Genomic DNA, 27,440 nt, shown 5'->3' with positions numbered 1-27,440 from the left:
GTGGGAATATTTGGGAATGCTAGTTGGCTTATCCCAAAAACATACCAGGGACCATTCTAATAATTTAGCCATACAGAGCGAGATCTGCTGCCCAGGAACATTCCCTGGCACTTACTCATTTACTAGTACAGACATAGCCTAGGGACTAGAAACTGAGCAGAAACCTGTTGTGTGACATGCTGTCCAGACACATAAGAAAATGGTACCTTTGTCACCAACAGGTTTTCAAGTTACAAAATTACAAGTTTTCAATTCAGTTCCTAGTGGTTACTGATTCCACTTACAGGTGTTGTGTGAAATTGCTGGGCACGTTCAAAAACTTGGAAATGGCACACTGGGTCCTGAAAGAAAAATGTGTAGAGAGCAAATGCCCAAGAATAACCCTAATAAAGCTCCTGTGTTTCCAAAACAAATAATAAACCTTGAATATCCCAGGAAACATGGCTAGCTGAATTACAAGATTTCCCTTCCCCCATTTATTTCCAAGGACAGCGGATGTAACAAAACAAAGAGAAGAAAAGAATATTGTGTAGTTATTGATGAATGTAGGAGGAGAGGGAGGCAAAATTCCTGAGGTCTTGCATCCATTACAAATGTATGACACTCCTAAATCAAAAAAGCCCCTTGTACAAGAAGCAGAAGCTTTTACTCCCAGTTTTCCTTAACTCTTTTTTTTTTTTTAATCAATTCAGATTTGCATCTATTAGAACAAAATAAGCCATCTCTTTTCGCTGGACATGTTGTCTGCACTGTAAAAATGTAAATATTATTGTACAATCAGAAGATGTTTGGGATGGATCTGCACTAATGCTTAGGTGAATCCGAAACAAGAGGGAGTTTGAAGAATGGAAAACTAAAACAATTGAAAGAAATTGACATTTCAACCCATGATATATCTAGGACTGCAATTTTTTTATGCCTCATCAAGATATTTTCTAGAAAATGAAACAAAGTGAGGAAAAGTAATTCAAAATGGGCAGCATATCAATTTCATTATAATCAATGGCCACATCAGGATCCTCTGAGTCTTTTGAATCCTTCTATGTAGATTATTTGCAATCTTTCACCTGTTTGTGAAGGTAAGCACTGAGATAAGTGGAAAAAATAGAGCAGTGGGAAGAAACAAAGACTTTCAAAGTGTTCTGAAATATGAAAAATATGAAATCAAAATAAAACTGAAATAAATATTTTAGTGGAAGCAAAACATTGTAATCAATATGTTATTGATAATCAACAGTGTAGTATCTTCATTACACTTAAGGCAATGGTAAAAATAGAATAGATCATATACTTGTAACCACTGCAAGATTTTCCTTTTCCCTCATGCAGCAGAAAAGTCAAATGGAAGTTCCTGGGCAAATACGCTAAATGGACATAAAAATTACACTCTGACATCTGTAGAATCCCTGCCTGCAGGCCAGGGTTCATTCTGCTGACTTTCTACGCTGGCCTGATGTGAACCTCCACCAAATGCAAAGCTGAGTAATCACAGCTAAGCCACAAGTTCAGCCTGAGCCATCTGCCTTCCTGCTGGGTGCATAACCCAAATGCTACACCATACCAAAGGCATTTACAAGCTAAGGGCAAGTTCAGGCCAAGCTGGCATCCTCCTGGGCAGGACTGTGAATACATATCCATGTAGAAGTTCTCTGTGAGAACAGCAAGCTATTTATGTAATCCATATGAAATACCTGTTTGTAGACAGCCAGAAACATTAAGTGCATATATGCTGATAATGTATATGGAATTAAAATGAGAATGCCAAGTAATTTCTTATGAACACAGAGCAAAAGGCTACTAATAATTTTGAAGTTGGATTCTTGAAGTTCAATTAAGCATGACATTTTTAGTTAGGCAAGGATCTTCCCCCCAGTTACAACAGCACAAAGTGGATTTGAATCTGTTATACACAAGTACAAATTCCTTGTATCCTGTCACGACAGAATCTCATTGGTGTTGTGTAATCCAGGGAATGATTTTGAGAAATGCTCAAGAAACCTCTCTTCACTTTTCAGATGTGAATTTATTGGAGGAGTAAAAGATTCCTAATTTTCTCATTGCCTGGTTTTCACAATTTATTGGAATGCTGCTTGTTCTTATGTTACCAAGAAACATGAGATATATTTACTCAAATACAGCCTTATGAAACAGAAATTATTTATATGAAAAGAGGAATCTCAAACAACTTTCTGATGGAAATTCTTCATACTTATCTGCTGCAACCAGAGTTCTAAGATAGTCCATCACAAATACCTATGAAAATTATAAACTAAAAAAACCCTACTTTTGAAATCTGTGGTTGGAACTTAAGAAAACTCTTAATAAATTGAATCTAAGTATTTAATAAAATATTCAAAAATCTTTTCTACAGGATTTGAAAGAGGAATTTATGTGACTTTTCATGTTGGATGCAATGTTGAAAAAATGTAAGGAGCTTTTAAAGAACCCACTATTCATCTAGCAAGGTTTTCTATTCTTCAGGACAAATTAAGCTTTAGGCTGATGAGTCTTTTTGCTGTAACTATTTGCACACTTTTGCTATGTCCTTTCTCCATCTGTTTTTAATATGGGGAAAGCACATATCAGACACAACAGTAAGAAAACCGTCTGCGTTAAACAACAAAAATTCCAGTAAAAAAACTTTCGCACTGCACAAAGAAACATTCATCAGCCTTATGTGCATCTTGACCTTTTTCAGTCATGAACTGGCTCCTACTGAAATCCTCAGGAAATCTCATTCCATGATTACTGGCATATAAGTACTTTTACTTTTTGCAAACCAATATTCCTACATAGTTAGTAGCACCCAAACTCTCATTAGCAGTGTATCAGCACTCTGGGATTACAAAGATGATGAAGAAGCTGTGACAACATACACAGTGGGAGTGTGCTGCAAAGACAGAGCTATTGGAGAGTCCGCAGGAGAGCCATGAGGATGGTGAAGGGGGTGGTGGTGAAGGCATATGAGGAGCTGCTGAGGTTTGTTCAGCCTGGAGGAGACTGAGGCAAAACCTCATTGTTGTTAAAACTTCCTTGTGAGGGGAAGAGGAGGGACAGACATGGATCTCTGCTCTCTGGTGACCAGTGACAGGACCCAAGGCCTGAATCTGTGTCAGGGGAGGTTTAGGCTGGATATCAGGAAAAGGTTCTTCACCCAGAGGGTGGCTGGGCACTGGAACAGGGTCCCCAGGGAAGTGGTGACAGCACCAGCCTGGCAGAGTTCAGAATGTGTTTGGACAATGCTCTCAGGTACATGGTGTGGCTCCTGGGGATGGTGCTGTGCAGGGACAGGAGCTGGACTCAATGATCCGTGTGGGCCCCTTCCAACTCAGCATATTCTGTGATTCTGTGAATTTACACTGCACAAAGCAGCCTACAGCTACCAAGCTGGCAAGAAACTGTCCATATGATTCTTGCAGTGTCCATATAACTCCTGCAGTGTCCCATCACTCTGGGATTATGAGGAACAACTTACTGCAGCACTGGAGTAAACGTGGGCCAGCAGAGACACAACGCACAGTACTACGTGTCTCCAGCAGCGCTGACTGATGATGAGATGGGGATTCTGCAGGAGCCACCTCTGACCTGTCCTGGCTGAAGACTCCAGTTCAGTACAAGTCATGGCATCTCCATCCAGAAGGAGATACCCATCACTGCAGAATTACATCAATACACAGAATTACATCAATACACAGATTAAAATTCCGCCACTACAAACACAAAACCTTCATAATTCATTTCAATAAATTGATAAGAAGTACCATCCAGAGGAGTTCATGGAAGCAAAACACCCAGTAGAAACACTGCACACAGTAAAAAAAAATTAAAAACATAAAAATCCCCCATACACTGGGGATTTTACTTTTCAATTAAATACTATGATACAATAAATTCCTAAATGTTGCTGTAGCAAATTTCTCCTTTTTGCTACTATGACCCATTTTTATTTTATTAGAAATACTTGAGAACACATTTACACCTTTATTGTATAACTATAAATACACTGCCTTCCAGCATATTGTCAGAGAAGATTCTTTTCAATGGTTACATTGTGGCTATAATATGCAGCTAGATTAAACTGTCATAGAAGATTTATTTATTAGGATCAAGTCCAAACTCTGCTTTGAAAAAACTGCAGAGTTATAAGGCTCCCTCCCAACCTGCATATGAGAAGATGTTTTGTATAAAGCCAAATGGAGACAGGCTGGGGGGTGGGGAAGATGGAAATGGGGAATGGACACTGTGATCCCGGAAGCTTCCAGAGTAAGTGTCAGGTGCAGGGCTTTGGAAGTGTGCACAGACAGGTTTAATAAAAAAGCATCAGCTATTCCTTCAGGCTTTCCATCTAGAATCAGCAGGAAGTGGACTTTTAGAGTAAGGAAAACCAATACAGCAGGTGGGGGACAGAGGGGGTCTTAAGAGACCACTTGTCTCTTACTATCATTGAACTCTCTACTTAAAACTTTCCCAGGCTGGGACTGGCTGAGTGCTTGGGGGAACACATACAGACACACACTTAAATTTCTCTATCATTTGTTCTGTATCTCTACCCTTTTTAGAGCTAATGAAAGTCTTCTTTTACAGAACAAATAAATGTGTTCTTTAAATTGGCACTAGCTGGTACAGCATTTTTCGCAAGTTTAGTCAACTGTTTGCATGGCACGCCTGTGAGGCTAATCCTCATCGACCTCTACACTGGTTAAAATGAATGTTTCACTACAGCCACTCTGCTCAGTTCCAGTAAACTCTCTCACTGCTGAGAACAGGGTGGCTGCATGAAAATCAACATTTGGAAACAGGTCCAGAAACACTCTCAATTCTTAAACTGTGAAGGGAATTGTTTGTATCACTGGATTAGGCAAAAAGCAGGACAGGGAACTAGGGAACTTTCCAACTTGTTACACACAAGATTGTCATCTAATATCTCTCAAAGGTTTTGGCAATTGAGAAAGTTTCTTGATACTTGATATGCAGAAAAAGGCAAATGTTGCAACCATTTTCAAAAAAGGGCTTCCCCAGAGGTAACCAGTGCACAGCTGTAGGTGAATCAGTCCAATCTCAGTATCTCAGGAAGTCGGTGGTAAATTCTCCCAGAAGACATTTCCCACACATGAAGGATAACAAGGTGGAAAAGGCAGCAGATCACACCTGATAACTGGACTTCCTTCCATGACAAGATGTTGGGCTCCCTGCACCAAGCTAGAGCTATGGCATCACAGACCTCTGATTTTAGCAAGGCCTTCAATATGACCCCACAGCAGGGTAGACAAATTGATGCAGTATGGTTTGGAGAGGGACAGGATAACGTGAGCACAAAAATTCCAGGACATTTGGGCTCAAAGGGTAGCAACAAGCACTACAAAGCCCAGTACAGCTGGGTACCAGCAACCCTCCTGGAACAATGTTAGTGTTTAATAGTGTTTAATGTGTGACATGGATGACACTTTTGGGAAGATGGTGGGAGCATCGACACATGGGAAGGTAGGGCTGCTGTTCAAATGGTAGACCACAGAAATGGGCCAAATGTAGCATTACAAACTTCATCAAAGGCAGTTGTGAACTCTATGTCCAGGACAGATTAAACCAATGCAGCAAGCTGAAGAACAGCTGGAGAATATGCAGCATTCCACAAAAGATCTGAAGATCCTCAAGGTAAAGAAGACTCAGCAATGTACCCCTTTGGCAAGGACAATGAACCCTGTACGGTGCTGTGTCAGTAACAGTGCTGCCAGCAGATCAAGGGAAGTCATCCTTAGCCTTTTCTGGGCTCTGTTGAGACTCTGTTGGGCACATCTGGAGTTCCGTGTCCAGTTCTGGACTTACAACAAAAGTAAGACATGGACATAACAGGGTAAGGCCAGCAAGTGCTCAACAGTGCTGGAGCTCAAGAAATGAAAGAAGAGATTGAGGAAACTGTTCTTAACCATCTTGTAGGAAAGAAAGCTGAGGCAAAGATCTTGCTGCTTTTGATAAAGACCTGCTGGAAGGATATGAAAATAACTGAGGCAGACGCATCTCAGTGAAAGGACAAGATGTAAAAATCAGAAGTTGCAACAACAGGATATTCCAATTTTGTTTAAAGAAAAAATGCTCCCCCATGGCATAGACTGACAAAATAATTTGTGGAGTCTCCACTGCTGGAGACTGAAATCGTTCAAATTCAGCTGAACAATACCATGTGCAACATGAACAAGCTGGATCTTCTCTGAACAAATAAATAAGTATATTTTTGAATAATAAATAAGTATATTTTGGAAGCAGAGAAACATAAGAAACAGGAACTGTTTCTGAGAGGCAACTACGTTACAAGTGATTGAATATGGACCAAATCATCACCAGCAAGGTGTGATGTGTGGTAATAAATTATTAAAAGTAAAGAAAAGAGCTATCCAAAAAAAACCTGAAGGAACTGGATTGGTGCTTCTTGATCTGGAAGGACCTCCACTGCACAAAAAATTTCCAGATACATAATGCTTCAAAATCAAAAGAAAAAAATATTTCCTTGAACTAGGCAAGGAGTTATATCGCAAAAAACTGTAGAAGTTAAACATTTGGAAACCAGAATTCAACCTCTTATTTCCTTCCACCAAAGCAATTTCTTCAATGACAACAATATTTCCTAACTTAACAAATAAATTCTTATATGCCATCATATCAAATGGATTACTGAGTCCTGGTACATTAACTCTGACTGTTCTTCTTATTAATGTACAATTAATCTTTCAGTAACTGGCAATTTGCTACATTTCATTTTGTCGTATTAATCCTTTCTTCAATTTTCTGTCTAAAACTTTGTATTCTGTTCTTAAAATGGGGCTGGTATATCTACCATTCAGTTGTCACAAAATATCACCCCTATCTGATAGAGCTATAAAAACTGAAATGGCAAAGAAAAGATTGTTTGCCTTTAGAACTGAAAGCTTCGGATAGGCTTTGAAAAAATTATTTTAATATTTTCCATATTCCTTTTATAACACATTTTGAATCAACTCTACAAACATGAAATTCATTTAAGATATTCTAATTCTTCCTCTGAGCATCTATCTGACTGAAATGCAGCTTATTTTTTACCAACTGTATTTCATAAATTTCTAGTTACTGGCCATATTTAGGATGCCTAAGCTTGTGTGAAGGTGAAAGTGCTTCTAATTTTAAGGACTCCAGCTGGTGATCCACACAACCCTTTGACATTTCAATACCCACATGAGAATATGTTACAGAGCCTTTCTACTGTGACTTATTGCGTCAAGAGTGATGATGCCTTCAGGCTCTAAACGGGAATTTTGATCATTGAAATGTACATTTTAGATTAAAGAAAGCATAGATAATAATCTGCTTCACTAAACTTGCCCTAGGATATGGAAGTCACAGTATCCATTTGCCCTGAGTTGGAAACCTACACCTATTGCAGAAAAACAAATCATGACCTCTATCTGGTTCAGAAAGTCCCAAAATCAAAATTTGATCAACTCTCAGTTTAGAAGTCCCTAATGAAAGCTCTCAGCCTGAAAGTGTACTATATATTGAGATGTAACTTTAAAATTGAGAATGTTTCAGTGTTTTTCAGGCTTGAAGGTCACCATTAACTTTGCTTGAAGTTATTACACTTCTAACTGGAAAAATACAGCTAAAAGAGTACTGAGTTGCTGACAGACCAGTACTTTTTCAGCAGGATAAATTTTGAAAGAATGCACATAAAAACATTCTGCCATGATCATACACAGGTAGCTTTGTCAAACCTTGAAGCTTACATTAGGAAATTCATTTAAAAGTCACAAAATCAGAGATCTTTTAAAGCCAGTGCCAGATAAAAACAATCAAAGACATTTATTTTCACAGTAGTTATAGTTGCCCATGCAGTAAGTTCCTCGTTCTGTAAGTGGTGTTACAATCTGAGCACACATAATCAGAAAAATTAATCTTCACTTTCTTAAAATAAATTTACTATTTGGAGGGCTTTGCATGTATGAAAAAATGGCTTTTTAAAGTTCATCATAAGTTAGTCTTCAAATAAAATATATCTCAGTGTTGTCCATCTATATAAACTTTGCACAAACACTGCTCCCTTCCCACAGTCTATGCCATAAATAAGGGTCATCTCAAGATGGTGCAAGCTGTTATAAAACCACTCCTCTTTTCCCAATTATGCTCTCATGCATAAATGCCCATTATTCCCATTATATTTATCTGTGTCTCAATTGCATTTATGACATCATCTGTACCACGATTCCAAAGAATTGTTTTTGTAAATGATAGGAACTCCAAAGAGAAACATAAAGAGGCCTGAAATGACATTAAAGAAAGTGGATGACAGTGAACTTATTTTTTGTAGTTTTGCGAATTAGAAATCATCCAGTCATCCACTTAATAACAAAAAATGCAAATTTTTAAGGTTCTCAAATCAAAACACAACACCCCTCACAAGACACAGACAAAAGGCAGTTTAATCAGTAAGAATGTAAGTCATCCAGGTAATTGAGAATCCACACAGACCTTCAGCCTGAACAAGGAAAAGCCAACCAGTCAATACCTGGAGAAATGCAGGAAACAGAGCACAATTTTTATAACTAGAAATGAAAGTGTTACATAAATCCAGAAATATCCAGTCAAATACACTTCACCTTCAATAAACAATCTGCAGAGATGTGAGATGGATAAACAAAGCTCAAACTTACAGGGTTCAAGGCTACTGCAGGAACTATACAACAGCACTTGTTCTCCCATCCTGTCATCTGTAAGAATATCTGAAGTTCTGTCAGTAGATACTTCAAAAATTTGTCTAAAGCCAAGATACACTCTATGTTTTTAATGACTTTCTCAGATATATCCAGGTTTTAGTGTATATATACTGCAATTTGGACTTCAAAATTCATTCAGTGGCTGATTTTTTTCCCTGTAGTCAGCAGGCCTTATTCTCAATTTCTTGCTCTTCAACCAGACATGAAACATTGTGATTCTCTGCACTGGCTCTACTGTGAGTTAACACCACTACTCAGGGCTGACATATTTAAATTGTCAGGTGGCAAGAAGAAAGCATCACTGTTAATTTCCTTCTAATACTTTACAGTCAATAAAACCTCTTAGGAGATAAAAATCCTACTGTTCATCTACACTAGATCATTTGTCAATTTTCATTTATGCAAATAATCTTGTGTTTTTAACCCCTTTAAATCTGCAAAACTGACAAGTGCATTAATGCCTTATAACATGCTTTATAAAATCCACACAGAGAAACAGATTAGCTCAATAAAAGTATAATAGTTTCATGCCTATCCATCCTTCTGTCAGATAATATAAGCACTGTTAACTAATCTTAAATGCCAGAACTAAATTTTTATGCCTTTCAAAATTTCTCACTCATATTATTAACTCCATTAAATGAGTCATTAATATTCAATTAAATACTAGAGAAAATTAATTTTATTGCTTCCAAATGTAATAAACCATAAAAATAATTAAAAATATTTAGAAGCGCAGGATGTCAGAATCATGTTTAGGAGTGTGATACAATATGTGCACTAGGAAATTTAAATGGATTGGTTTAGTATATTTAAGAGTCCATTTTTTTAAGGTCAGTAAGATGAACATACTAAATATGTGAAACTAGAAAAAATATTTTTGTAGAAGCAAAAAATAGTAAAATATTAGTGTGGGTTTTTTCCACTTTCTTTTATGTAACTAAAGTCTAAGTTCATAAAAGTAGTTTGTTGCTTTTCACTTTAGTTGCCTTAAAACTATTAAGACTTAATCACAGGGTAAAGTGCTTTCTGAATTGGAGGGGTCTTTAAGGTTAAATACACATTTATGAGTAGGCTTAGATAATTTACATTTTCATATTACTTCCACTGCTCCCTACATACCTTTTGTGTACAGATTAATTCAGAAGCTTAAAGAACTACAATTTAAGCACAGAGAATCCCACTTGTCAAAACAAACTAATAGCTACCAAGTGCCTTGTAGTCCTCTCATTTTTAAGCTGCTAACAATGATTCTTTCATGCATTCCTGGTCATAAGTTAATAACTATTCTGCTTGAATGGAGTCCCAATACTCAGACACAGCCTCAGAAGCAGCAGCAGCTTCTGTAACACTGCTTGTCTGCTGCCCACGTCTGGGATTTTACCTCCCTGGACACAAAACCAGATAAAGTAGTTCTGTGTGTGCCAAGTGCACCCCACAAGGCTGGCTACTTCAGACACTCCTTTCATGTACCTGTGGGACTGAGACATGGTCCTATCTTCTTCCTGACCCTCTCTGCACCTCTGGGAAAGCCTACTGAAGGATATCCAGACAGAAGTGCCATGCATTTCCTTAGCTCAGAAGCAGCAAGGTCCCTTAGGGACCTTAATCCCTTGTGATGGGGATGGAGAAGGAACTCCTGACTGCTTGCCTTTGTGCAATTCATATAATGTAAGGTCCAGAGATTATTCACCCACAGAAATTTCAGCAGGTGAGGATAAACACAACAATACAGTGATAGGATAACAACACAAGCTTGTGCTGGCATTGTCAAGAGCTCTGCTGAACTCTCTACTTTGATCATTTAATGATCGAAGGTAATTTCCTTTAATTCCAATTAATGCCATCTATTTTCAAAAAGGGGAACATATATGAACATGTGCATGTTACATACATATCTATAAAAGGAAGGAAAACAAAGATTTATCACACAGTACAGATAATAGAGCTCATCCTAGACACTGAATGTATCTAAATCCAACTGCAATACAGCAATCCAGGAACTGCATCAGGGGATTCAAGCACAAGGTGAAACACTGAACAGAATTCAGACCAAACTCAAAATGTCTTGTTTTATTCCTCTTCCCTGGTCTTCTAGAGGTATGAATTACTTCTGGCATGAGTCAGACACAATTTTCACCAATAGCTTTAGCACAGTTTATTTTACAGTTGTAGTTCCAGGCAATAGGGTATGGTATGAGCAAAAAAGGTCAGAGAAACACAAAAACCATCTTGAACAGGAGACCTGGAGATGATTAGAAAAAGAATAAATAAAGTAATGTAAAACACCTTAAAAAAGACAGCTCTTCAGGTAGCTGCTTCCTCTGTTACTTGGTCAGAGGTCAGAGGAATGCTGCAGAAGGTAACAAGTCTAAATACATCACTTTCACTTTATTTTTATAAAGGTTTATTAATTTTAGCTAGCCACATTTTTAATTGCTTGCTCTAAACCAAGACTACTGGGCATCCTTTAAGAAAAACATGCACAAGAGCCTCAGTAGAATTGTTCTTATCTGTAAGGATAAGGAAGCCCAGAGTTCACAACAAAATCCCATCAAGTTGCGAAGTACAAATCCTAGACAGGAAACAACATGGTAACTAAGATTACTCCAATATTTCCACATGCAATGCAAGTAAAGATAGAAAAGAGTGGAACAAAATGAAAAAAATTGTTAACTGAATGAGGGGGAACACACCTACATGGTTTAACCATAAAGCCTACAGTGAATGACACAAAACAGTGAGTCTGTAACAGGGCAGATCAACATGCCCTCCAGTCAGCACTGAACTAGCACTCCAACACTGGAATAAATTGCACCTTAATCAGATTAGTCAGCTTGTGGGTTGTAATAAAAAATTGAGTATCTCTTTTATCCTCAAAAGATCTATACAGTCTGTATTTCTCTCTTGTAGATCTGACTACTAATATCAAACGTAGCTGAAATCTGAGGAAATCTGCAAATATGAAATACAACAGCCCTGAGATCTCATCAAATTCCTAGGTAGAGTCTCCACATACAGAATCTTTCATGGTGAAATACTATTCAGAGCATATTCTTTTTTTTATTGCAGATGCTATTCCTTTTTATAAATATAATATCTTTCAATACATTCTCCTTTGTGTATCTCTCGCTAATCTTGACCTGTCATGGGTGAGGACTATGAACTGAGGAAAACTGCCAATAAAATAAGGATGGGAGAAAAATATGGATTTTAACATTATGGATCCTCCATGCTGAAGATATGTCTCATGATTGCAGAAGAACTGGAATAATTTATGAGTGTGCATGCAATTGTGGATAAAAGGGACTGGATATGAAATGAAAGCCATGTAAACAACTGATTAGGAAAATGACAAGCAACAACCTCAGGGCTACTCAGAGTACAGGCAAAAGTACTAAAGATCTTTTAAACATCTGAATAGAAAAGAGCAATAGGAAAATCTGTTGGAATTGGATGAGCCATCAGGGGTTTAGTGACAGAGTTGTTTCCTTCTGCAGAAGCAGCATGTGTATTTTCTGTTTGGCATCTTAGGAAGAAGGAACAGTAAGTTGTCTTTGCTTTGCAAAAAAAGTAGAAGATATATAATTATACTAAAGAGAGTAACTAACTTAGAGATGATTGTGTTTCAAATAACAGAGATATGCAAAAATATAGCAAATACAAATGAGAAAAAGGTAACGATTAAGATTATTCCAGTAGTCACATAGGACTGATTCAGGAACTTAATATGCTTATCCATTTGTTCTTCCACATACTCCATATAAAATAAAATACGTCCATCATCTAATATGAATCTAGGTCTGACCTTGTATTTCTACAAAATTAAAATTTCACTGAGAAACTGTATTTGTAACTCGACCAATGATGAAGGCTGACACCAGCTTCAGAGAGAACACTAGATCTACGCAAACTTTTCCTACCTAGAAAAAGTAAAGATTTGCACAAAATACGATGCTCATGTCCAGGAGACCATTTTTTTAACAGCTGTGTTTGAAGGAAAATAATTGAAGTGTGCCTATTGATGCTCTTCCTGCATCTCTGTTAAGAATAAGCCATTTTCATCATGTGAATGTGATGTACTTCTAATTAAAGAATCCATGCAGTAGCATCAAATTTACCTTAACACACACACGCACACAATAAAAACCGCAGCATTGCAACTTCAGGATGAATAGGAGCTCCTGCAGAAGATCTTAGCATTTCAATGTGTGCATATGTAAAAGGGAAAGCAGTACAAAAAAAGGGAATTACTTTGGTTTACTTATAATATTTGTAATTACTGTTATGCAAATTAATTACTTTATAAGAATAAAGAAACAATGATGATGTGTATATTATATGCACAAGTACTTGGTATCATGACCTCAATGACACTTGTAGAGAAAACAGAATTGATGGCAAGTCACACACACAATTCCAGCAGGAAAAGATCATTTGGCTTTCTCAGATCTGAGATGTACTGGTGACTGCAGCACAGAACACAAGTTACAAAAGAGCTGTGATCAGATTTGACAGATCGAAGGCATAGAATAAGACCTTTAACAGCTACCTTTAACAGTTACTTTATAATTGCTGAACATTTTGCAGAACATGTGACATTTGCAAACACTGTCACTCAGAAGAGATTCCCTGGCCTCCACTGAACACCATGTTGCCTTTGATTCCACAGAACAGAAGAAATCCATGAACTAGCTAGCCACATGACAATGTTATTAGCTGTTGTTGCTCCCCAGTCAGGTAATAACAATAGAATAGCATGGGGAGGATTTTAGAATCACTTGACAAAGACTGTTATTATAGCTAAAATCAAGAAGTTTGCTTTCACGGGGGAAAATAAAGTTTCAGAATATACAGAGAAAACCTTGAGACCTTTATCTTCAAAAAAAAAAAAAAATAAGGAAGAGAAACAAGAAGAGTTATGCCTTGCTAATATTTTTCTGGCAGGTAGCTGCTGTGGATTGAGATTTCTGTTTTTCCTGAGTTGAAACTGGTCTTGCAATTTGGTCTTTGACACCCTACAAACCTATCTTACTGCTAAATAATTCACTACACTGAAATATAGACATGAGAAGTTTTCCTAAGAGGTATTTATTCAAACGGACAGATTGATTCAAACTGTAAGAATTTGGAGCACTTACTGTCAGGTACAATGGTAAATACCAATCAAAACCAGTTCTCACATGGTCCTAGTTATTATCAAATTATACTGGATTTGTAACATGCTCCAGAGAAGAACTGTAATTTAATTAAAACTTTCCTTAGTTAAATAGTGTTAAGTGATAAAGAATGACGATTCTAACATCCAGATAATCCAGTGAATCAAAGCAGAATAACAATGTACACTGTTTTTTAGCATGAAATTGCATGGGCACTAGCAGAGCTAAGACTTATACAGTAGTAGTTTGTTGGGATGGAAGGGAACTCTCCTCCTGGAGAAATAAAGTACATCAGGAGAAATAAGAATCAAAGAGGCCTTTTCATTTATTTAGTGCTGCATACAGGTTCTGAAAAAAAATTCATCAGGAAGTCTTCTTGCTTGTCTAACTGCCTAACCTCACTTATCAGATTTTAACCAAATACATTAAAATTAAGGGGACAAGGGGAGGGTGCATTACCTGAATCCAAAATTTCACATTGTAGAGGAAAAGAAAGCATTTGTATGGTTGCTTTGTAACTGATCTGGAATGTACAGCTTTGCATCAGTTCCACAGCACAATTAGCTACATTTTCCCACTGACAGGAGACAGAACTGTAGTTTTGGTCACAATAGCTTTGCCTGGGCTGGTCTCTTGAGAGAACACCATGAGCTGAACACTGACAAGCAGATACACCCTGAGCACTGCCCAGGGAGTCATGTCACGTTTGCAGAGCAGAAAAGAGCTCAGCAGAGCTGGAGCTTTGCCCTCTACAGCCATCCCAGGGGGGGGATTCAAAAGCAGTTAATATTGGATCAACCCATGGATGATTTATGGTGGCTTCAACAAACCAAATGCAAACATTCTTATTTCAGCCATAATGAAACACTTTTGATCAAAAAGCTAATGGAGAATACTTCTGAGAACAGTGCTGTCAAGACTTATTTGGAAAAAAAGAATGAAAGTGATTTTTAAACCATGAAAACAGATACCAAACCAATAACATTCCATATGAACAGAAGTTTCAGATTTACTCAGCCTTCATTTTTACATAGGACTTGGGAAATGGGAACACAGCCTTCATCTATATTCTCTACTGGAAAAATGAAATTGTTCTTTTCTTGCCAGGCATAAAAGATGACATCCAAGAAGAAGGGATGGGGAAGGAAATAAACCCAAAAGACAAAACACACACTTTCAGAGTTCTACTTACAATTTTTATTTACTGAGAAATTGGATTTTTTTCCTCATGATCCTCCTGTAAGTGTTATGCTATGTACTCTCTGGAGCAGCAGTAAGTGCAGCAGCGGTAAGTGCAAAAGTGTGAGGAGCAGAGGGCCATGCTCTCATGCAGCAATAATGTCTGGGATATAAAGTTATTCTAGTTGACATATCATTTCTCTAGAAGCTGCACATGAAAAGTGTCATGAAAATAGTTTTACCATCCTTCTCCACCACTCTGCAATGTCCCATTCCTGTACATGAGAACATAAAGCAGCTGCCTCTGTCTTTGCTGCTTTCTGGAAATTACCTTGAATTTTTAGGAAGATGCTAATTGATGACTAGAGACAGGCGGGAAAAAAGGGCAGTCTTATTTTGTACATCCATAACTTTTTCGATTCCTTTTAAACATCTCCTCCAGTTACACAGATTTTAGCATCTTGCCTTTTTTTTTGGTAAGGTATTTAGCAGTCATCATTTCATATTTACTGCCTCTTATATTCTCAGAACTAGTACTTTGAAGAATATTAGAAGAATACTAGATGTTTTCTTGTTTCTCTCTACCTTTTGTCTCAGTCTTGTGCTCAGGGGTTACCGAGCAGAGTGAGAGGTAAGGTGATCCCATCGATCACTGACTCTTCAGCCAAGACAGTGACATCTACTAACATATCTGAACATATTCCACTAATGACCCATGGCCTATATTCAGGACAAATTTTATGATTACAGCAACATGAGAACCAGCCCAAGGAGCGTAACAAAAAGCTCTGCTTACCTGAACAAACAGGCAGGGTGACATGATCACACAGCTGGAATGATCTTGACTGCTTGCTATCACAACATAGCAGAGAAGTACAACCCCAGCAGGCACAGAGGCAGGATCCCAACCCTGCATCACATGCAAAAAGAGGCACCTCATGCCCCTTACCAGCAGCAACCTGCTGCTGCATCTGGATGAGAGCTTGCACAGATGGGCACACTTCCATTTTCAGATGGCACTCAGCGCTGCAAATCTTGTTCCATATTTCTTACAATAAAGAGCACTCAGTTGTACGGTGCCACTGTGAAGGGGCTGTCTGGTTGGAAATTCGTATTTGGGGCAACATTCCCCCCCTGCCAATATAATATTGATAGATTCAGGAGAATTATTCCAGACATAGAAATTATTCAGAAATTACATCTCACTCAACAAAAGACACTGTTGTAGTGCATTTTTATATTTTGTAATACTTTGAAGTAGTTTTGTTTTGTATTCCCATATTTTTCCCAAATGGTTTATCCCAGACTGTACTCCCCTCCCTTTACCTGTGTTATCCCTCTCCTGGGATGAGATCATCCCCAAACCCCCATCCTGGCTCTCTGTCAATCACTCAGCATCCCATCCCTCCGTCCAGAAGTTTTGTTCCAGGTCGTCAAGTGATTAGCCAGAGGCCAGGGGTCAGCCCCCCAAGCCTTGCCCCATACGCTGTCCTAAATGTCTATCCCCGAGCATCCATCCCTTAGGGTCACTCATTGGTTGGTAAAATGTTATCTACTTTGGGTTTCCACCTCCCTTTAAACGTAACCTTGGCACATCTCCAGGGGCTCTCGGCAGCAGGCCCCCTGAGCTGCAGGAGCTCCTTTGGGATCCTAATAAAACCTTGGATTAACCCCTGCTAAGAGTCGGCCCTTTCTCTTCTACCGATGTCTCTGGTGTCTCTTGTGCTGCACAGGCGCCCAGCCCAGGTGCCCTCAGTACCCTCGGGGCACACACAGACAGTGTCTCCCTGCCAGCCCAGGTGCCCTCAGCACCCTCGGGGCACACACACAGAGTGTCTCCCTGCTGTCAGCCCAGGTGCCCTCAGCACCCTCGGGGCACACACAGACAGTGTCTCCCTGCTGTCAGCCCAGGTGCCCTCAGCACCCTCGGGGCACACACAGAGTGTCTCCCTGCTGTCAGCCCAGGTGCCCTCAGTACCCTCGGGGCACACACAGACAGTGTCTCCCTGCTGTCGGCCGTGTCGGGGCTGCCCCCCGGTGTCTGCCGACTCGGGACTGGCCCAGGGCTCCTGAGAGGCTCGCAGAGAGACAGAGACAAGACACTTTGCCGTTGAATCTGCCATGTAATTCTGATTCCCCGAAAGTGTCCTCAGGCCTCTAAATACATACAGGAACTGGATCACATGCCTCTGCAGTGGTCCTATTTCCCCTCCTCTTCAATGTGTACTTCCATGCCTTTTCTGGCCCTCTGGAGATATCAAGAACTGTATGCAGTCAGAAATCTTGTCATAGACAGAGTTTGAAAAAGGCACATAGACACCCAGCAGTGCTGCTACCAGCACCTTCCTCACTAAGCCATGCCCTGCACAAAGCTAGTTAAACCACAAAGGATTTTCTCTCCCTCTAAGGCATTTTCAATGCTCTCACTGATAACTAGGGAAATTTTTGCCAGTTTACAGATTTGATGTAAAATCAGTAAAATAGAAACCTCAGGTCATGAAAGATCCTCAGATAGCTTTGTAAAATGAGAGGCCTTAGCCTTGCTGTCTCTGTAGATCCCTGCCTAGGTTATTTTTTTTTAGTTTCTCTTCCTGTTACGCATTAAATGGTGTTGCTGATTCTAGGATGGAAGTGGCTGTGGGGTAAGAAATCCCAGTGTATATTTTATATATCAACTTGTTAGGTAAGATCATTATTATTTTATCATACAAAGAAGTTCTGAAATTTCACTGTCACATCATTTGCTGTTTACCTACAAATGTGCTCACATCAGATGTTGCTAAATGATTAAATAGCTGTCTAACTTAAGCCTCTAATTTTTTTTTTCTGAAGAAAAGTAGGGAACATTAACTTCTTCAGCTTAGTACCATATTCAGCATTCATTCTGCAGACCTGGTGATACTGTTATTGCTGACTTTTTTGTTCAAAGTGCTCTACAAAATGTTTCAATCTAAACTGTATCTTCAGAAACTTAAGTCCCTCTCCCCTCCTAATTTTTGGTGGTTTTATTTGTTGCTTAGATGTCAGTTCAAGATATTGCTATTTTTGCTCCAACATATCTGCCATGTTGTTGCAACTCCTTAGTCTTTCCTGGGCAGCAAGAGCTTGTTACAGACTCCCAGCCCCACTGACATCCAAGGGACTTGAACAGTAATATGGATTACAGCCCAAGTTTTCCAGAGCTTTTGATCCTGAAGTGAGAACATCTCACAATGAGAAGCCACACAAAATACCCAGTATCCTTGAAAAGCTTCATCCCATGCTTACTACTTGAAAATGAAGTCATATCAGGTAAGTGCTACTGCACTTCAGTTGTATTTTTATCAAGGGTTGTTGCAATTTTTAACTTAGATTTCCACACTTAGAGAGAGAAAACAAATTTTTCTCTTGTATGGGGAGAAGTACTATTCTAAAACTCACTTGAGACGCACAAGATTCACTCTAAGACTCACAACAGCAGCAGTCTTCAAAAACTGTCCTGAGTAATTAATAGGAAACTTGTTCTTAAAGGGAGAGGAATGTAAAATCTACAGAGAGGAAGAGTCCCTGCTGCCCTCCCACAGCCTGCCTTTTGCATCTGATTTATCAGGATAAATAGATAACCCACTCACCAGTGGAGCAAGATGATCCTTTGCAGAGCCTGAATGAACCCTGTGAGCAACCACCCTACTCTATGTGCTCCTGCAGGACAGAGGAAAGCAAAAGACAAGCAGTGGACATGGCACAGGCAGATCCTCCAGCATTCAGAATTATCCTTCAGGGCTAAGAGAAGCTTGAGAGTTCTCAGAGCACAGGATTTCTCTTTGAATAAGCACCACTAGTATAGCACACATGTAACTTTCAAAAACTCCTCTCCCACATATCCCCAAATAAAGCTCTAGAACCTTTCAATTACCATTTCAAAAGCTTTTTGTATGTAATATACTTTGATCATTGTGGTTTCACTGGAATTAACTATAAATTAATAAATCCAGATGGAAAAAAACTCCAAGAAACATAACTTCAACTCACAGACAACACAACAGCCTTAGCAAATGAAGATAATAAACTAGAAATTTCTAGTGCATGTTTCTTTCATTAAGACATTTTTTATAATTTATCTTAAGGAAGAAAAGCATATAACTAAAGATTAACACAGTGGAATTAAAACTTGTACAGAAAATCAATTACTGCATTGAAAAGCAAAAAAGAAAATTGGTTTATAATCTTCTATCATGAAAAACAGTTGCTTAGAAAAAATTCTCAGAGAAGTTTACTGTGGGCTATTACTACTTGGCAGGCCTAGTACATGCACACAGAGTAGGACTAACAAAGTTTATCAGTCTGGCCTGGCTAGCTAGCTATTCCAAATAAGGGGGAAAATCATGACTAGAAAAGCTGAAACATGTTGATGGCAGGCAAACATTTTACAGAAGGAAAAGAAAACACAAATCACTCCTCAAAGATAAGGGAATCTTCCCTTTTGAAAAGCTGCTAAGCAGTCAGTCATCAGTCCTAAAGTCAGTCAATGCGCACAGTAAGAGAAAACCAAGCTGGGCCTGGAGGAAAATCAGCACAACCAAGTGTTCCTCTGAACTAACCCCAGTGCTGACAGAAGATGACAGGAGGCAACAGACCAGCTCTGAGTCCATCCCTCCAGTCTGCTGGGCACTCACCTAGCTGCCCATCAAGCTGATGTGACATGTGCCGACAGGACAGGACAAGAGGGAAAGGCTTTAATTTAAACTAAAACAGGAGAGAGTTGATTAGCTGCGAGGAAGGAATTCTTTACTCAGAGGGTTCTGAGACAACTGCAACAGGTTGCCCAGAGAAGCCGTGGATGTTCCATACCTGGAATTGTCCAAGGCCAGGCTGGATGGAGCTCTGAGCAAGTTGATCTAATGGGTGCCATCCCTGCCCATAGCAGGGGTGTTGGGATTAGATGACAATCTTTAAGATCTCCCCCATACCAAACCCTTCTAGGATTTTGTAACACAGCACAAAGCTTTATGAAAATTCTCCAGACTGAATACTCTGCAAAATTGTTAGTGCTACAGCAGCACCAGGCCTTGTGGTCCATATTGTTTTCTACAGATCAACTATGATCCTTTGGTTTAAGATTCTTCTTTCTACCTGCTTGAAAGGCCTCATAGATGTTAAATATTTTGTAAATATCCTCACTTCTTTGTTCTCTTCACTAAGGTAAATACTGACATCAAACCCAGTGTTTAATCAAGTTCAAAGACCAAAATAAACTCCAGTCATGCTCTTCTGAGCTGGCATAATCTGAGCTCACAACCACAATATTGATATTTTAGTAATTTTTTTTTAACAAAAGGGAACTACATTCAACTCTTCAGAAAACAAATTATCTACTTCCCACACAGCTTTGAGAAAGCACCTAAAAATGACAATACTTGATATGCCATTATTTCACTTATTCAGGGTTCTTGTAGTAAATCACCTTTTATTCTTAATGCCAAAGCTTGCCTTTTGGCTTTTTTTTCCAATATTGACAAAAATGTATTCAAACATATCAGACTAGGGGTTACAACAGAGCTGTGCTGACAAATGCACTATTAGTAGAAAAAAATGTAGTTGGACAGAAATGGATATGGAAGGTAAGCCCAGACCCAGACCTTAGTCAGTCATCTTCACATTATATTCCACACATTTTATTTCACTAAAAATAGTATACTTGATTGTGTATGTCAGTGCTAAACAAATAATAAACTTTGTACTTCAAGACAAAAATCTTAATCCATTCCAGAGAACACTGCCTGTCATTTAATTACCATTAAGCTTTTTGTCCACATTCAATTATCAAAACTTAGATTTAAACACTGCTTATCAACGCAAATCCTTTAAGCCTCCTGTTGAGTGGACTCTATGTAGCAATGGCTACACCCACAAGTGCACAAACCTGTATATAAAACTCACTGTATGCACTTCAAGTTTAAGGCCTTCTGCTAAGGCATTGCCTCACACTGCACAACAGCCTGAGGTATGAAAGCAAAAGAATTTGATGGACACAGTTTAACCACCAAACTCTTCTTCTGCTCATGTTTGCAGAGCTGGAAAGTCTAACACAGCCTGATGATGCAGACCCACCATGCCAAACCACCTTTATTTGGGGATACCAATACTGGCCGGACTTCTTCAAGTAGCCAGTTATTATAACCTTCAGCTTCTGTGGTGGGAAATGCTGCTGGGACAATGTTTGACAAACAGCATGCTGGTTATTAACATTTACATTGAAAAGTATGCCATACACATCCCACACATTTCTGAATCACTATTCCACCTTCCTCATGCAAATTTAACAAATTACTTATATTTTCATGGAAATCTTACAGTTTTACAAAATTATGTCCCCCAGGGAGACAATTTTCATTTGTTTGGTGACTAAATGAGAGTTAGGGTATAAATAAACTCACAGATATATTGCAATGGCTCAAGAAAAATTATTATTCATAATCATAGCATAGGAAACTGGGTATTGTAGCTGACCAAAGAAGCTCCCAGTTAAATCAGTGAGTGTACACAGTGAACACAAGAGTGCCTAACAACTAAACCCAAGAAATCCCATAAGCCTGCACCAAAAATGAACACATGTGGGTGGAAAAGTCTACTTAATATGAAATAAATAGGGATATGTGTGATGTGGAAAGTGAAGCATTCTCTTCTACCTACTTGCAGGATACACAGAGTGAACTAAAAGCTGGGGGGCTTGATAACAATGTTGTTGTCCTTTTACTCGAGACCTAAGGGATTACATTTAATCACCCAGAATATGAGAGATTCAGATATGATTTTTTTTCCCAGTGCCCAGTATGAATTAGATCCATCAAACGTAAATCACATGATGATTTGTGCATTTGTTCCATACACTAGGCTATAAAAGGAAATTAACCCCCCTCCATACCAACACTTCTACCTTTTTGATTTCAACGAAACTATTTCAACATATTTTCAGAAGACAAAGCATCTCATCAAAGAGGCTGACAATCTGAAACATAGCTGCCACATTGTACAGTACTCCCTGAAGAGATTATGTCTAATGAAGAGTCTGGAAAATAATTTTACAGGTCATTTCAAGCAAGACAGTTGAGACTAGTGATAAAAATTACATTATGTCAATGGCAGAAACCATTATATTGCAGGCAGGAAAGAAATCATTAAACATGTTATTTAACAAAGAATAGGTTTTTAAGTACGTACTAGGTTTGGTAATTTCAAGAAATACTTAGCTGGAAAACCACAAAGTTGAGGAACAGTCTAGGTCTCAATGCAGTTTTGGATATCAGAACCCTTTTCCCCTGTTTTCTTCTGATAACTTGTGTTCCTCATTTACTTTACAACTGACATTTTAATACACAATTATCCCTCCTCACATTTATAAGAAAAAATCTATTTTTCACAACGCAAAATATTGTGAAGTATAAATAAGCATTATAACCAGATGTCTGACTGAATTAGTGTCTTCTCACTAGCTTAGTACACTGACAATCTGTCCTTCACTAACATTTTTCCAGCAGACAAGTTTACATACAAGTGCTATCACTTCCAAATCCTACTGCACATCAGCGCTCAGACTTGGGGTTAGACATTAAAATGCACATTTTAAACTGTTTTAAACCTCAAAACTGGGCTTTTTGCCAATGAAATACTTGCACAGGAGGGACAAATCCCAACATACATTTGTGCATTCCAGGAGTCAATCTTCTGACATTTATATTGCAGTGTATTTCTTGATACATAAGGGGCAGGACTCAATGACCAGATGGAATAGCACTACTAGAAAGAAAATGTTTACTTGCATATAATTTCTAACACATCTTAGAAGTCTTAAGTCTTAAAAAGTAAGACTTTGGAGTAAGTAAGTAAGTCATCTTTTGGAAATAATTTATTTACAAATTCTACAGATTGCCTAACTTTTAGAGTTCCCGCTTAAGGTTCTGAATTCAAAAGAACAGCAGGATTTTTCAGCACAAAATTTCTTTCAAATTTTGGTTTGCATCATGCCACATATAAAGGTAAAAGCCTTCCATTCACTGCCAAAAGACTGTGTGACCCTACTTGGTACAGCTGATAAGCTCAAGGTATCTTCTTGAAATCTTTTTTGCAGTAAAGATACCTTGGATACAGTAAATCTGTTCTCCAGAAAGAGGAGCTAAAATACAGGAAATACATTTCTGTAAATGGTTTGGGTTTTTATTATCATCCAGAAACTACAGCACTTAACAGCAGTCAAAAAACAATACATGAAAAGCGTGTTCTACAAACAATGTCCTCAATAACATCAGCATTAGCACTAAATCACCACTTGAGAAAAACTATTCCTTAGTATCAAGCTACTTTTCAAGCAATAGTCACATGCCATATTATGCCAGTAAGTGTGTTACCCTCTCAGTAATCTTTAAAAGGAGGTAAAACTCAGCTTTTTTTGGGTATCAGCTGTACTCTGCATAATCCGCCCATTAATCACCATAACAGCATCAGGAAATACCAGTAATTTGAGGATGAAAAAAAAAAAAAAAGTGGAGAAAAGTATTCTTACTACGTGTAGATGATAAAGAGTATAAGGATCATATGCTACACATGGCCCAGCTTATTATTTATTAAATTCTTGGCCATATGAAGGCCTCTAGCAAAACCAATGACTTTTGGTTGAAAAGGTGTATCTACAAAGTGTACCTGAAATGTGATATAGCTGGAAGTTAGGCAGAAAAATTCATAAACTGCTTGGTAATCACTGTACCCTAGAGGAGCCTGTTCACTCACTGCATTCATTCCTGCCAGCCAAGGAAGTCCTGGCAGTGGCCACATGTAGGCATTGCCTATGGATCTCTGTGAAGTGATTATTTTCCACATCCAGAGAAACCCTAAAGAACAACTTCTCCATGTCTAACATGGAAGTGAAAACCAAGCTCTTGATAACTTCCTGTGGTTAGTGCTACCCTTGTTCTACAAAGCACTAAATTAGAATGCAGGCTGTCCTTATGGCCACTGTGAGGTGATGAGGAGCAGTCCCACACTGAGAGAGTGCTGGACCAGGAGCTGCAGGCACAGGCACTTTTTTCACTTCACTCTTGAAGGGAAATTATCAGCACCCCACAGACTTGCAGACTTTGTTCGAAGAGATGATTTGAAACACTTAACGCAAGCTCCATCCTCTCACATCTGCACAACCACTCTGAGTGAGTAGATGGCAAAAGAACTGCAGAATTGCCATATTAGTTCAAGGCTTTAGTCCACTAGTGAGAACCAATCTGAACTAAACATCACAAAGCTTTTTTTTCTGAAAGGATTCATTAGATATATGCATTAGATATATGCATTCATATATGCAGGGTTTAAGTCCAATGTGCAGAAATATATGCTGTTACATTCAGCTACATGAGCATACTGAATTAGCGATCCACAAAGACACTCAAGAATAGCAATACAGCAGTAAATTTTGAAAACTCTGGTTGTTCTTAGCTGAGTTGATAAATATTCAAGCACTGTAAGTGTTCCCAGTTTCATTGTTGTTATTCCTTTCCTATATCCAGGTAGCTGTCAAGTGGCTGGTAGGTGGCTCACAGATAAAACAGCAAATATTAGGAGAGCCTGATAACTGTAATTTACCATTTAAGCAATAAAATATAATTCGTAAAAAAGAAAGTACACTTCTCCTGGCAATCGTCTGAGATTTTAGGACTCATCTTGCATTGCTTAATACCCATTTTCCCCCTCTGTTGGGTAGCTTCTCCTCAGAAGCATTAACAAGTGGTAATTACAGTAGTCATGCTGACAGCACATAACCAAAGGGACACTGCCAACACTGAACGCCAATAGACGTGGATCTTAAGTTGTGGTTCCTGGAACCTTTGTAATTTATGTTTACATAATTCAGCTTTTATTGCATATGTTCTTACACTCTGCTTTAAATGGTAACTACCTGCCAAAACTCACATAATGAAATTACACAAGGCTACGTGCCCTTGACAAAGATAATAATAGGAGGATGGGGTTTTTTGTAATTATTTTGCATTAATGAAAGGAGGATGGTTTTATGCACACACCTGCAATCTGCGCTCTCTCGGTGGGAGCAACCGATCACAGGAGTCAAAATTTCTGTAATTACATTAAACCCATTAGACACCATCAGTTCTGCGTACACCCGACGTCTCTCGCCCTGCTCTCCACAGCTGAGCCCAAGCCACCCTTCGCCTCCCTGCCAGCGGGAAGGCACCACGCCGTGCTAAGAGGAGACCAGCCAGCCCGGGCACGGCGGTGCCAACGCCGCTCCTCGACCTTGGCAAGCACAGCTACCCCGCTCCGGCCCTGGGGAGGCGAGGGAAGCTGCCAGGTCCCCATGCGGCTGCCCACGAACCCTGACCCCCGCCCGCCGCCCCTGTCCCGCCACCGCCTCCCCCGCGCAGGGACGGAGCGACCTCCGGCGCGGCCGGCGGGACTCACACGGGGTAGAAGGCGTAGGGCGGCAGGGCGCTCTCCTCGCACAGCTCCGCGTCCAGCAGCAGGTAGTCCTGGCTGTCGTTCCGCCGGGCCCCCGGCGCCGGGGAGCTGCCCTTGCGCGGGGCGTAGGGCTGCGCCTGGCTCATGCTGTCCCGCGGCCGAGGTGCGCGGCGGCTCCCTCGGGGCGCGCCGGCAGCGCCGCGGAGGCACCGGCGCTCGGGGCCGCGCTGGGCTCTCGCCGGCAGCGCCGCGGCCCCGCTCGCTCCGCGCCCCGGCAGCGAGGGGCTCCCGGCAGCCGGAGCCGCCGCCCGCCGCGCCGCGGGCGAGGCGCAGCTCGGAGCGGGGGCAGCAAAGTTTGCGGCGCGTCAGGCGGCGCGGCTGTCCCCGGCCGGAGGGAAGGGGCGGGAGGTGGGAGGGCGGCGGGCTCCGCTCGCCTCCCCTGGGGCTCCGGTGCCCCCTGCGCGCCTCCCCCGCCGGCGCCGCCGCTCGCTGCGGCCCGCGGCACCGGCCCGGCTGCGCTGGCGGGTCCCGCAGCGCTGCCCCGGGCAGGGGCCATGTCCCACCGCCGGGACCGAGCCAGCCTCCCGCCGCTTCTGCCCGGGCACGGCCCGCGGTGGTCGGCAATGAACCCCGCCGAACGCTCCCGTGGGAGTTCGGCAGGACCGGCCGCGCGGCTGGCGGTGTTCCCCGCGGCTGGGGAACAGAACTCTTGCTTGGATTTACAGTGGCTTGGTAGGACAGCCTGCGCTGCACTTGTGTCCTCGTGTAAGTGGCCGAGGAAGAGCATCAGTGAAAATGAATGCTAATCAAGTACACCCAGAAAATCTGCAACTTTAAGTCTTCCCTATAAACTGGAAAATTTCATTGGAAATTCTACTTCCTTTTCAGGCTCTTTGCCGCTTTCTCTCATTTCCAAAACGTCCTCTGTTCACCTGTTTCAGAGAAGAGCTAGTTTTTAATCACCTCTAATAACGTCAGTTAAGAGCAGGGGCAAAATATCAAATATCATAGTAAAAAAAAGCCCCAAAACAACACAATATTTTTGCAGTAATAGCACTTAAGCGAAACTCAGTCCACTTGTATTTCTCAGTTCTGCTTCACTGGTAGCACTTTGTTTGATGATAGTTTGCAAAAAAGTAATTACAAACTTTTCTAAAAAAGGCGTGGCACTGAAGAATTAACATCTGACCTTTAGGTATCTTCCACGTTAAACACAGTACTTACTATTTCACAAGGGGATATTTAGAATTAAATGTTGTAAATGTTTAGTTAAAACATTAGTGCATCCAAATAAAATCACTCCTTCATTCCTGGCCATGTTCACATACTGACTTGTGTTTGTGTTGGAATAGCACACAGCCCTGTACTCTCTAGGCATGCACACCTTCCCCTGATTTAGTGATGTGCTGAGAAAATAGCTAGGCAAGCCCCAGGCCAGTCGTTTGCCGAGCAGGCTGGCACTGTCCCTGCTCTGCAGCAGCCCCCGCCAGCCCATGGTTTCAGTGGCTGCCTGGGCCACTGGGACACGGCTCACCTACTGAAACTGCCAGAGGAGGAGCTGCGTGAAGAAACCTGCTGCTCATTTACGAGGTCTTTAGAGGAGGTGCAGAAATACCTGCAGTCAAATTTCTGAAATTTCTTTTGTCCCAGCTATGGCTCTCAAAATTACACTCTAATGAGTTTTGGAAATCTTCCCTTCTTTGCAAACCATTTTTTCTGTTAAAGGATATTTTATTTTAAATAGGAAGTTTAGTACCAATGATACCATGTGTATTTTATAATTCTCATGCTGCTACTTCTTTCATATTACTATAGAAAACAGACAGCACAAAATTATGTGCAGGCTTTGCATTTGAGAAATATGTTGTTGATAATATCTCACATTTTTATTGAAAGAAAATTGCTTTCTAGAATACTTTGTGAT

The 27,440-nt window shown here is 40.1% G+C and overlaps 1 protein-coding gene across 1 annotated transcript in view; it reads right to left on the bottom strand.

Annotated features, from left to right (window-relative positions):
• Window positions 1–25,662, bottom strand: part of TRPC6 (transient receptor potential cation channel subfamily C member 6) — a 79,776-nt gene extending 54,114 nt beyond the window's left edge. The window contains exon 1 of the mRNA XM_036393098.1: window positions 25,520–25,662. Within this exon, the coding sequence (XP_036248991.1) occupies window positions 25,520–25,662 (143 nt within the window). The remainder of the gene's footprint in view (window positions 1–25,519) is intronic.
• Between the last annotated feature and the right edge of the window lie 1,778 nt (window positions 25,663–27,440).

This window comes from Molothrus ater, chromosome 2, assembly GCF_012460135.2.
Source record: "Molothrus ater isolate BHLD 08-10-18 breed brown headed cowbird chromosome 2, BPBGC_Mater_1.1, whole genome shotgun sequence".
In the NCBI taxonomy this organism is placed as follows: domain Eukaryota; kingdom Metazoa; phylum Chordata; class Aves; order Passeriformes; family Icteridae; genus Molothrus; species Molothrus ater.
This window is presented reverse-complemented; position numbering and strand designations above follow the sequence as displayed.